This window comes from Ruditapes philippinarum, unplaced genomic scaffold (genome assembly GCF_026571515.1).
Source record: "Ruditapes philippinarum isolate M1 unplaced genomic scaffold, ASM2657151v2 ctg21067_1_1_1_1, whole genome shotgun sequence".
In the NCBI taxonomy this organism is placed as follows: Eukaryota; Metazoa; Mollusca; class Bivalvia; order Venerida; family Veneridae; genus Ruditapes; species Ruditapes philippinarum.
In genome coordinates, this window is record NW_026857506.1 from 1 (window position 1) to 14,159 (window position 14,159).

General features: G+C 33.2%; 1 protein-coding gene across 1 annotated transcript; it reads right to left on the bottom strand.

The window, feature by feature from the left end:
- Positions 1-44: 44 nt before the first annotated feature.
- Positions 45-14,153, bottom strand: LOC132749989 (centrosomal protein of 295 kDa-like; the record flags this gene model as incomplete). Its single annotated transcript, XM_060739940.1, has 5 exons — positions 14,132-14,153; positions 2,063-2,271; positions 1,389-1,493; positions 716-855; positions 45-145 (listed from the first exon to the last, which is right to left on the bottom strand). Coding segments are annotated over exons 1-5 (574 nt in total), but the record flags the coding sequence as incomplete, so codon positions are not given.
- Between the last annotated feature and the right edge of the window lie 6 nt (positions 14,154-14,159).

The window sequence follows — 14,159 nt, forward strand, 5'->3', positions numbered from 1 at the left end:
CTTTCACTTAAATAAATGTTAAAAACAAATATTTTTAAACATACATGTTTTTCCGACATTGAGTTCCTTCAGTGGGTCTGGTGGTGGAGGAGGCATTGAGGCTATCTCTGCAGCACGAGATCTCTCTATCTCTAATGCTTGTTTCCTGTAAAATATCAAACATATTATTAGCTGAAATGAGCCCTTACTAAATTTCTTAAATGGAGTTGTCCAATTACAATCTGGTCAAAACCATTCATCATTTTTAGGGAAGATTTCAAAATATGTACTGACTGAATAGCAAACAGTGCAGACCATGATAAGATGTACCAGACTGTGCGGATGTGCCAGCTGATCTTGGTCTGCACTAGTTGCACGGGTAGATGCAGTCACTGCCAGCAGTCTAAAGGTTAATATAAATTAAACAATAGAGTACATATTGGCAATCTGCTATCAACTTTATGCACAATTGGTCCAATGCTTTATCTTTATGTTATAAAAATTTTCTTGTTCTTCGGGATCATAGAATCAATTCAAAACTGGAAACTGCTTAAGATGGTTGAGTCCAAGTTAGAAATATTAATCAAGGATGAAATATAACAGATAATTAATTTCATTTATCGATTTTTGACCTATTTCAAAAACAAGACAACAAACATTGGGTTAGGACCAAGGATTTCCTTCAAGGAAGCTGGATATACTTTTAAATGGGAAGAAGTAAATTATCACAGTTTACCTTGCTTGTAAATATTTGTTAGCCTCATGATTTTTTAGTTCAGTCTCCTTCCTCATTTTCTCTACAGCAGAGCGTCCCCGGGCCTCTGCACGCAGATTCTCAGCTTGCTGAATAAGTTCCCTCTCCTCTGACCAATCAGGCTGTAATATAATATAAATGTGTTAACTTTGTTAGAACTTTTTTGAATTCGAAGCATGGCAAATACATTACACAAATTCAGCTGGTTTAAAGTTAACAAAGGGTTTTTCTTCAAAGGTTATAAAGAGACTTACAAACTAAGAAATTACTGGCTGAAAAAGACTTTTGGTGCCCTTTGGTACATTATATCAGGAATACGCAGGTAGAGCAGTAGAACCATTAACCTTAGCAAGCTACATGTACATGGTGCTCAAATAAACAACCACCGAGACCTCTGATCAGAATTTCCATTCTTATCTGAGGCAACAGATGTGCCAATGAAAACAACCAATTTGACCAAGAGTCAAAGGGGATATATTAATCTACAAGCTGAAAATACTCCAGATTATAACAGTATTTCCACCGTTGATATGAATCGCTAATCTAATACTGAAAACCCTGCCCTGATGCTATCAATCAATATAAACAGATATCAATCAATATAAACAGACACAAAGGCCCCTGATGGTAACAATCTATCAATGAGTGAAAATACCTGATCTGCTGCCTGTTTATGACCCACGCCAATGTTTCTCAGACTGTTATCATATTGTTGTTCTAAATGACGAACTCTTTCAGCTTTCTCATCTTCTAGCTGGTTCTATAAATATATAATCATATACAATTTAAAACATCACAGGTAACTTCTCTTATTGAAAAGGTTAAAACATATACAAACTCTTTCACTTAAAAAGACTGTAAAAGGTAAGTAAAGTACTTTAAAAGCAAGTACCAAAGTAATAAAGTGTTTAAGTTCATGTCCATTTTATCATTTTTTCAAAGATGATTTTCTGTGTTTTCAAATATTCTTCTTCTGGGTATACAACCAAATTTTAATGAATCTGGAACTTACAAATGCCCACTCAACTATATGGCTATAGGAACAATAAGTAAATGGAAAATTTCTATTTGAATGCTATTTATTCTGTTTCTGTAATGTAGCATGAATAACTCCCTTAGAATGGGAAGCAAAATGAACAAAGAGGGGAACATTGTAACTAATGCTAGGGGGGCATGAGAGTTGTTGCACTCCCCACTATCTCTCAGGAACATACTTCATAAAACCCAGTCTGCAACTTTTTACTATTTGCTTTTCATTGTCTTTGCTGTTTTGGAATCACCCCTTTCAAGTATTTTTAAATTAACAAAACAATACTGGTTATTTTGTACCTTGATATCAGTAGCTAGTCTCATCAACTGTTTATGCTTTTCTTGTTTTACAGCATGTCTAATTTTAGCGGCATTCTCTTTACTCTGTTCACGAACTTGCTGTAGGCGGAGCTTACGTCTTTTCTCTGTCTCCTCCTTAAGAAGGGCCGCCTCCTCATTGGGGCTGAGCCTTAAACGTCCCTTCCGGATCCTCATCTTGTTACGGTCCACTAAAAATTGAAGAAATATACAATTGAATTATTTGAAGACTATTGTTATATCATCTTTGTAACACAACTACAATTATAATTGATGTACAATGTACAAAGGATCTGAACACAATTTTAGCAAAAGCATTAGGGTTACAAAATGAAATGTTTCTTTTTAAAACAGTTTTTTTTCTCTCCATTTTTGAGCCAGCTTTTTCATTTCACAGCTGTAACAATTTATCATTTTTTCTTGACTGAAAGATAAATCAATTCAATTTTCCTATTCTTTGTAAATTATTTCTCTGTGAATAATCATGTCAACCTAACTAAGCATGATACCAACATTTAAAAGAATTCCCATACAGGAACAGAAACACCAGTCAGTAACATGATATTTTCTTCTCAATAAAAAAATTCACCATTTTCGTTAACTCACTGTCAAACTAAAATATTAAAATTTCAAACATTTTGTATCCTGACTATTCATTATTAAGGGGACATAATTGAAAATTCTAGGCTATTGTTCAATTTCTTTAATATCAATTTCAACACTTTAAACATGACAAAAGTTATATCTTAACATTGTACACACACATACATCTAGGACCTGACCTTTGTTCTCCAGTACAAATGACTATATTCATAACCTGTCACAAAGTGTTCCTAATATACTACAAATAAGGATTTTAAACAAAATCTCATTCCGTTATTACAGGCTCAATGCCAACACAAAGTCTGATACAAAGGCATAGGGGAAAATACTACTGGATTAGTGGTTATCATCCACTACATCATTAAGGGGGTTAAAGATAATCCCCCTATATCCAATAATATTGGAACATTGTGGTCACTATTATGCAAAGATCAAAGAGTAGGACTGATTTCGTCAGAACCGATATTTCTGTATCAACATTGATTGTGTATCTTATAATCTGTCAAAGGTAGTTCATAAATTCTTACCAGACTAAAGTTCATAATGTACTCAACCTGATTTAAATTCAGATTTATCATTTTAAGGGGTATTAATACCAAAGAAAACCAAAGTTGGGGTGCCAACAGTTATCCCTAAACCCATGATATTTCTTTTAATTTTAACTTGGAACAGTCTGTTTAGGGGATTTTATTATGAAAATTCGACAATAGAGCAACCAACACTCAACTTCGGTATAGAGTCTGGGCTAGCTTAGTTCTTTACAGGTAGCAATGGTTAAACCAACAGATTTTTAGAAATAAAGTCTGATTAAACAGATCTGGTCTGCCTCTAATATAATAGTAGGTTTCAAAATGAAAATGACACCATTACATGCACATCAGATTATTAGCAGTTGCTGCTGATAATGAGTTTTGTCCTCATATTATAAGCATTTGCTGCTGATAATAGAGTTTGGTACTAGTGCAGTTAGAGCTGATGTCATAAGATGTCAAATGATCTCATAAGATGACCTAATGATTTTAGTTTCAATTTCAATTGCTATTTGCAAAATCAAAAGCTACTGTATATGCTTGATACGAACATAAACAAAACTATTGTTGATCTAAAGGTAAAATAAATTTAAGCAAAAAAAATCTACATTTAAAACCACAAGCACAAAAATCACCAGATTGTTGTGACTTATTCATTATAAAATACAACCTCAACTGTAGTAGAATTTACTCTTTACAACAACAGTATCAAATACTTTGACTATAAAAAAATTCAACACGTCTCTACAGCATCACCCCTCAACAATCAAATTATCTTTGTCTTCCAAAGGTGTTGCTCTCCACAGGTTATACTGTATATCAAGGTTAAAGTTTGTATATACTTGTACCTGAATATATTTCTCACTTCTTAGCATTCATTTTCAACAAACAAATTATATCTACATAATTATACTTAAATTGAGAAGAAATAAAATTGAAAAATTTTGAAGAATTTACCACAGATTAGGATGACACCTTCAAACTCTGGCCGACATATCAACTGTAGGCGCTTCTCAACATTCATATTGTCACAGTGAATGACAGGCAGTAGGCATGCCACGTTTGTTCATATATCAATTTTATACAAACTTATACAAATTTTCCTAGCATTTCATTGACATACTGAAGACATGTGCATAGTAAAGTAAACTTCAATACTTCTAGATAGTAAACTGTTCATTATTTCATAAGCTTAAAGCTATTCAGCTCATAAATTGTTACTGCTGTTTCAACAAGATCTTCAGTTCCAACATTTTGTAACTCTGAGACTTATTCCATTCAAAAAGCCTTTGTACAAACAAATCTTTTGATAAATTTCTTTCAGGATTATGTTTCTATTTATAATTTTTATAATATTTTACACTAGACTCATTTTTACACTAATCCCTTTTATTACCTATTTCACTTTTCATTATTCCACAATTTGTCTGTCATATTTAGACACATTTTTAAAACTTAATTCAACATCCATTGAAACTATGCAGAATGCTAAATTGAATAAAAATTGAAAGCAAACATCCCTTAACATCCTTGTTTCCACAAAGTTCATTTACATACATGTATAATAATAATAATATATAAAAATAAATTTATAAACAGCAAAAACTAAAAATTTCAAAAACATTCCTTTAAAATCACTCTTTCCATTCTTAATTAAGCACAAAATTCATTTGTACATAATATCAAATTCAAAATTCACTTCAGGATAGTAATTATTAAGGATGATTCCACTAAAGAACTGTCACATCCAAAAATTTCTCATTACATATAAACTATTTTCTAATTTTCCCCCAACAATGGAGGTACTTCAATAAATTCCTAGCTACTGTGTAAGTAACCACCCAAACTTTAAGCCCTGAAAGACATCTTCGAGACCTCGGCTGACAATGAAACAAAGTGTGCAATAAATCGAATCATATAAAATGTATATAAAATAAATAAAAGATAAGATTTCCTATTATTTTACCTATATTTGATCAACGTATAGTTATCAATACCTGCACTTATATCAAAAAATTATTCGTATATCACATTTTTCAATGTTATAAGATCGGAGGTTAACGCAATATTGTCGTAAATTATGCCCGTTTAACGAGACTTTAAGAGCAATAAAGCACTACCCCCTGTGAATATTTTATCAAATTTTGAGGAGTAAATTACGAATAACGAATAACGGGTTAAGAGAATAAAATTACACATTCAGCATTTAGTCAACAATGTGTTTATACGGTCTAATGGAAACAATGTTAAATAAATCACAAATATTGACAATGCTTTCAGTATTGATTTTACAGGTCAAAGTAACAGATATGAAATCTTTCTATTAATATTTGACCATATATAAAAATATATAATTCATTTAACATTTACAAATCATGGGCTTACTGTCAAATATTAAAATTATTGAATCATTCTCACATCCAGTCAATGAATTTAAGATTTTGAATTAACTGGCCGAATTTCAGTTTTGAATTTATTGTACTATATATATTTAACTAAATTCTTAAAATTTACACTGGCCCAAACTAATTTACACTGGCCATGGGCCACCAGGCCAGTGTTAAATTCGATGACTGCTGACTGCACGCCTCGGACTAGTAATCTAATGATTGCTGATGCCTGGGTTCAAACCGAGCTCACAGTAAAAAAATGCCTCCTTGAGCAAGAAACTTTACATTCATTGCTTAGTACTGGTTGTTTCCAGGAACGGATTCTAGAGTGTTTCAATAAGCTTATAGCTTCCAACACAATTAAACTAAAATAAATAATCAGCAATAAAGCTATCAAAAAATATAAAATTAAACTTTATCAAACATAAATTTAGCAAACAATTTTCACTGAAGGGTGTGTGGTGAAGTTACCCAAATTCATTTCATCAAATACTATACTGGAAAAAAAGACCAAGAAATGAGACAAAGTATAAGGTCTATAAATTAATCAGCGTAAAATCGATCGAGACCCATATATCATGAATCCCTGAGGTACAATAACGACATGCCTTTATCTACGTTACGCTGAGATGTCTTTAACCAGCCTTTAAATTGTTAAGGTTTTACAATATATTGAAGATTTTTGTAATGAATTAATTTATCAATGTTTAAAAACCATTGTACATATCTGTTAAGTCTTAATTTTGATGACATACAGTAAAATCTTTTTTTTTCAGATATCAATTCTATAGTTTTTGGATTTTTTTGCTTGTCTGAGTTTTAAGTCACACAAACAACACAGAATAGGTCATCACTTTGAGGCTTTTAATTACTGGTGCAGGAACTCCTCTGGAGCCCTTCTATGTATTATTTCAAGCACAAACAGACACCTGAGTGAACCACCAACATTCTGAAAGCTTGCTGGATAGCTTTCTCATACGAAAGAATCTAAAGTCCCTGTCAGGATTTGAACTTAATCTATTCTATAGTTTAAAATATATAATTTGAAGACTTTTTATGAATTTACAATCATGTTATGTAGGAAATTTTTAAAAACTAATATAAAAATGTTAAGATCATATTGAGTTTTTACAGCTTCTATCCCATGATGCAACAGCATGAATGTTTTTAGTACCTAGATGTTACAAGTGACAGCGTTAGCGAGGTCAATAATTATGTTGATTTATCAAACAATAAAACATCCATAGTAGAAAATAATAACTTTTAAGGTAAAATGTATTGGTAATATTAAATAGACCTACTCTGGACTTAACTTTGGTTTTTTCCAGCTTATACAGAGATACAAACTTTTACAGTTACAGCTTTTAAAATAACTACAACATTCGATTGGTAGTATTTGTTTGTACCGAGGGAGTTAGCAAGGAAATCCCACATTTGCTGAGTTCTGGATAATAACTATTCATCGCAAGGGCACATTATGGTTAATCCCCTAATATACATTTGACCTTAAATAAATAATAATCCCTTGAGACAAAATTTGTTAAAACATTAATTATTTAACGCTGAAATTAAAAAGAAAGCTTGACAATCAAGTCCACTCCTCGGGAATTAACCAGTTTTGATTTCATACATCAAAACACAGTTGTGATGCAAGTAACCAATATTTATCTAACCCATATTTTTTTACGACTGGGAGTCGCACAACTTAATCTGATTTCCATTAGGCCACCTTTTCCCAAACAGCAACATAAAGAGGCAAGTAATTCTGAGTGAGTGACCTTAACATGCACTGAGCATTAGTCAATCATTAAGTGAAACCAATTGATCAAAAAAAAGCCCTTGATTTGCCATTATAATTGTAACCAATTCAAATAAATACAAGAAAAGCATTGATGCAAAGCATCAAAGGGCGACGCCAAAAGAATTTGATCCAGGTTTGCACCTAAATACTTTATAGCAGTACCATCTTTCATGTGACCTGGTGGCTTGGCCCAGTTTATGTTGAAACTTAAACCAAAAAGAATAGACTCTGTCTTCCCAAGATGCAAAGACAATTTATATTTAATAAACCAATCTTAAGATTTACTTTACCAGATACAAGGATACCTGAGTCATCATCATATAATGACAGGCACAAGTATCACACCTGGGAAGAAAAAATATGACCAGATTAATAAACAAGAGCTGTCCGTAAGACAGCGCGCTCGACTTTTTTATTGCTTGCCAATAAAAAAAGTTTTTGCAGTAAAAGGCAATACAAGAATCTCTGTATTTTTAAAGTGAACAATGGCCATGAGCATTAAGATATTTAGTGAAGAATTATTTTACTGAATTGTGTGATACCCTTGAACACTGCAGCAAAGTTTGAAATGTTTAAGTCAAAAGAGGGCTGGTAAGAAAGAAAAAAAACTAGTTGTTTGATACCCTTGAATATTACAGCAATGTTTATATGACATAATTTATGGTAAAGTGAACAAGTGGATAGGAATGAATTTTTTTAGATTTTTTTAAGTTTTTTAGTGCTTGCCTATAATACAAAACATTGACAGTTAAGGGCCATAATTCAAATAAAATCTTTGACAGAATTACCTTCTCCTGGACATGTTTGGGAATCATGATTGTAAACAAGTATTCCAACTTTCAAATTAATATCTCAAACAGTTCAGTCAAAAAGTGGACTGGTACTAAAAACTTAACCAAGATTCTAAGTCGATAAAAGGCCTTAATTTTTAAAACAAATCCTTGACAGAGTTACCTTCTCTTGCGTACAGATGGGGGTAATGATGTGAAATAGCATTAAAAGTTTCAAAGCAATATCTCAAAGGGTTAAGGCAATAAGTGGATTTTACCCATATTCAATGTATTTTCTAAGTCAAAAAGGGGCATAATTCTGTCAAAAACCTTGACAGAGTTATGTCCTCTTGTCTGTTGATGAAGGTCGTGATGGTAAACAAGTATGGTCAGTTTCAAAGCAATACCTCCAATGGTTTTGAAATAAAGTGAGGTGGTACAAAAAACTTAACCAAGCTCAATACACTTTCTAAGTCAAAAAAGGGCCATAATTCTGTCAAAAACCTTGACAGAGTTATGTACTCTTGTCTGTAGATGGAGGTTATGATGGTGAACAAGTATGGTAAGTTTCAAAGCCATACTTGTAATACTTCTGAAATAAAGTGGGGTGGTACGAAAAACTTAACCAAGGTGTGACGCCAACGCCGACGCCGACGCCGGGGCGAGTAGGATAGCTCCCCTTTTCATAGAAAAGTCGAGCTAAAAATCTGTGTTAATCTTAAAAGTGTCAAAAACCAAAAGAAAAATGTAAATAATGACCCCCTTTAAAAATATTCTATTAACTTTAAGTATATTTTTAAAGGGGGTCATCATTTACATTTTTTTTTGGTTTGTGACACTTTTAAGATGAACACAGCTTTTTTTATCAATCTGGTAATATTTTTTCTTCCCAGGTCTGATACTTGTGCCTGTGCATATAATAAAAGCTTATTGCTTAGGGTTGCAGACATGTCATTGACATATATTAGACATAAAAGAGGACATAAAATGAACATCAGGGGGACACCATAGGTATTCAGAGAGAAGGAGTTTGTAACCAGCCACATTCACCAGCTGCTATCAGAGATAAGACTTGAACCATGCAAGAATGTCATTACATATGGCAGATGCTTGAAGTTCCATGAAGAAGAAGAAAAAGAACTTCTTCATGTGCAGTATAGTGTGATCAACTGTACCAAATGCTTTTTGTAGATTTAAAAGTATCACGCAATACTGCCTTTGTCCATTTCAAATTAAATGCAATCTATTAAATGAATCAAACATGTGTCAGTTGAAAAACCACTTATAAACCCTGACTGAAACTGCCTGACCATGACTCGAACCCATGACTTTCAGAAGACCAACTGAGCTATCTGGCCGGCTACACATTTTCTCTTTCATAATGAAACAGTTCTAAACCTAAACCTTTTTCCCCACTATATTGATTAATGTACTTGAATTTCTGATGTTTACAGAGCATAGTAAATTAAACTAATGGTTATTTGCAGTAACAGGATGAGAAAAACTTTCAGCTTGACCAGAACTCAAACCTGTAACCCACAGAATAATGTACCGCGGCTGTAGCGATTGAGCTATCTGGCCGCTTACACATTTTCTCCCCTAAATAGTGAACAGTTCTAAACCGTGACAGATATTTAGATTTTTAAATTAACAGATAATTAATTCTTAATTAATAAATAAGAAAAAAAAAACATACTCATAGTCTTAATTAAAATAACAATTTATATAATTATTATTGTATAATTATTTTTACTAAAAAGGGCTAAGACAGTTATTGGTTGTGCCATTATTTATAACAGGTCAATTTGAAAGTGAATATAACTGTACTAATACATGTACAATATCTATGATAAGAAATTTTATGAAGGCTGATTTGTATTTTACATCAAGGGCACCGAGCGAAAACATGAAAATGCAACAAACGAACCACTTTGTGGTAGATTGTATTTTCATGTTTTCATCTGGCGCCCGATTACTTTTTGTACTTTGTTGGTTTTCATGTGGCACAAATCATCCACTATAAATTTTAGTGCACAAATTTATTCAAGGGCAAGTAACAATCTACTCTATGAAAAGTCTGTTGTTGGGTTGACTCAGGAGACCTGGAGGTTGAGACTGGTGTCCCTACATTACAAATAGATAAGGCAGAAGCTGTCCTTTTCAAACTATGCACATGTTAGAAAAAAATTAGAATAACTATTCAGAACATGATTTTTTGAGGCTTTATCAACTAGAACTGCCACTATCATGGCGTGAATACCCCCGCATACCACTTTGTCAGAATAAACAGTGGCCATTTAGAGCTCAAGGACAACCTCCCTGCCAAATCTGAGGTTACTAAGCCAGTGCATTGCTAAGTTATGTATTGTACATGCTTCAAATGTGAAAATGTCAAAATCAATACATTGCGGACAGGACATTCTTTAGCAATTGAGAAGAAAAGCTTCTCCTTTTTTGTCAAGGTCCCTGTGACCTTGACCTTTGACCCAGTGACCTCAAAATCAATAGGGGTCACCTTATAGTCATGATGAACATCCATGCCAAATATGAAGACTGTGGGTCAAAGGAATCTTAAGTTAATGGGTGGACAAACTTTTTGAAGTCAAAGTCCCTATGACCTTGACCTTTGATCCAGTGACCTCAAAATCAAAAGGGGTCATCTACTAATCATGATCAACATCCATGCCAAATATGAAGACTGTGGGTCAAAGGAATCTAAAGTTATTGGGCAGATAAACTTTTTGAAGTCAAAGTCCCTGTGACCTTGACCTTTGACCTGGTGACCTCAAAATCAATAGGGGTCATCTACTAATCATGACTAACCTCCATTCCAAATATGAAGACTGTGGGTCAAAGGAATCTTAAATTATTGGGCGGACAAGCTTTTTGAAGTCAAAGCCCCTGTGACCTTGACCTTTGACCTGGTGACCTCAAAATCAATAGGGGTCATCTACTTATCAAGACTAGCCTCCATGCCAAATATGAAGACTGTGGGTCAAAGGAATCTTAAGTTATTGGGCGGACAAGCTTTTTTGAAGTCAAGGCCCCTGTGACCTTGACCTTTGACCTGGTGACCTCAAAATCAATAGGGATCATCTACTAATCATGATTAATCTCCATGCCAAAATATGAAGACTGTGGGTCAAAGGAATCTTAAGTTATTGGGCGGACAAGCTTTTTGAAGTCAAGGCCCCTGTGACCTTGAACTTTGACCTGGTGACCTCAAAATCAATAGGGGTCATCTACTAATCATGACTAACCTCCATGCCAAATATGAAGACTGTAGGTCAAAGGAATCTTAAGTTATTGGGCGGACAAGCTTTTTGAAGTCAAGGCCCCTGTGACCTTGACCTTTGACCTGGTGACCTCAAAATCAATAGGGGTCATCTACTTATCATGACTAACCTCCATGCCAAATATGAAGACTGTAGGTCAAAGGAATCTTAAGTTATTGGGCGGACAAGCTTTTTGAAGTCAAGGCCCCTGTGACCTTGACCTTTGACCTAGTGACCTCAAAATCAATAGGGGTCATCTACTAATCATGACTAACCTCCATGCCAAATATGAAGACTAAGGGTCAAAGGAATCTTAAGTTATTGGGCGGACAAGAAAAAACCGACGGCCGGACGGACGGACGGCCGGACGGACAGCCGGACGGACGGACAAGCTGATTCCAGTATACCCCCCTTACAACTTTGTTGTGCGGGGGTATAATTATATTGCTTGATCCAAGTTTCAGGACATTTTCAATCAATACATGTATTATCATTTATAACTTTAAATGAAAGTCTCATCCCTTTAATAATAATGACATAACTGCAACTCATTAAATTCAGAAATATTATAAGTCTCATCATACCAATATACTAAGATATAAATGTATGCACATAACATTAATAATTCCAAGTTTCTATTAAATAAATATGAAATATTGGGTATATAAAGCCAGTAAAAGTATATATATATATCAATATTCACTCATCAGGGCCTCTATGCTTTTGATGACCTTACAACTGGTAAATTTTATAAAACAAAAATTGTAAGTAATACCTAAGATAGACAGAAAAGAACAAATAATTAAGTAAACATGAGTTACTTCCCCTTGAAATAAAGAAAACATGAAACCCAAAAGAACACCCTAGACATCAAAATTAAGAAATGTTGCAGTCTCATTTTAATTATGCCATGCAAATAATGGTAAAGTATTCATAAAAAAGTAGATGGCCATGTGACAGCAGTAATTGCAGAAAATCGGATAGCTGTCAACATCCGGATACTGGTACACTTTGTAAAAACAACTGTTCTGTTAAACAGATAAACGTAATATGGATAAAATCAATAGGATAATCGTTTACAACAGTCCATTACCTATCCTAATACTCATTTGCAGGTGAACTTTCTTCTTGTAGGAAAGTTTTGAAAATATATAAATCAATGAACATCAATGTAGACCACAACGATATTCGAAATCCGGGTTTTAGAATTGTCAATAAAACAAAGGGACAAGCTGTTAATCAGAGCCTGCAATTTCGTGAAAATAATATCACAATGCACATGCTTTTATATAAAGTTATTAAATACAAATATAACAACATATTTGTTTACTTGATTTTTACGAATCAAAATAAAACTAACTAACACAACATGAAATTAACTGCTAATAATAACAGCTCCTTCCATAGGCAAAAATAACAAGAGCTGTCACAGGAGACAGCGAAGCTCGACTAATGAAATACTGGACGCAGTAAGGAGGACAAAACTATGAAAGAAAAATCAATTATGTATAATTATGTATTAAGTTATAGTAAAAAAATAATATTTGTTAACATAAATTCCAAGATCAAGGGGCATAATTCTAGAAATAGTCATGCTAGAGTTATGGACCTTGTCACACAACATTGTGTAATGATAAAAAATATTATATTTGAAGTTTGAAGTAGATACCTTAAAAAGAAAAGAAGTTATTATATTTCTTAAAGAAAATCCTAAGTTCAAAGAGAGATAAATCTGTAAATATTGCATCAAGAGTTAATGAACAATGTCACACATAAAATGTATAATAAGTATTTGAAATTTGAGGTAGATACCTTTTAAAAATAAAAAAGTTATAATAAGAAATAACATTTTTCTAGTAAAAAAAATCTAAGTTTATGGGGAGATAATTCTTGCAATATTGGTGCTAGAGTTATGAACCTTGTCACATAAGATGTGGATGATGATAACGTAAACATATTTGAAGTATGAAGTTGATCCCTTTAGAAATAAATAAATAACAGAAAAAAAAAAAAAAATTTTATGGAAAATTCTAAGTTCAAAGGGAGATAAATCTGAAAATATTGGTCTGCTAGAGTTATGAACCTTGTAACATAAGATGGGGATGATGACAATGTAAGTACATTAGAAGTATGAGGTTGACCCCTTAAGAATATAAGAAGAAAGAGTAAGAAATAGTACTTTTTGAGGAAAATTCTAAGTTCAAGGGGAGATTAATCTGAAAACTATTGGTGCTAGAGTTATGAACCTTGTCACATAAGATGGGGATGATGATAAGGTACATTATATTTGAAGTATGAGTTTGATCCCTTACGAAATAGGGAAAGTAACAGTAAAAAATAAGTATTTTTTAAGGAAAATTCTAAGTTCAAGGGAGATAAATCTGAAAATATTGGTGCTAGAGTTTATGAACCTTGTCACATATGATGTGGTTGATGATAAGGAACATATATTTGAAGTTTGAAGTTGATACCTTAAGAAATGACAAAGTTATAGTGAAAAATATTTTACTGCACCAAAACTTTAATCTAAAATCTGGACGCGGACGCGGACGCCGACGCCGACGCCGGGGCGAGTAGGACAGCTCTCCATATACTTCGTATAGTCGAGCTAAAAAGCGTTCCATAAAAGACGACGCCGCTCACCGGCGTCGCCAAAAAATCTGAAAATAAATAAGTACTTACTTTTCATGACAAGATACATCTTTACAAT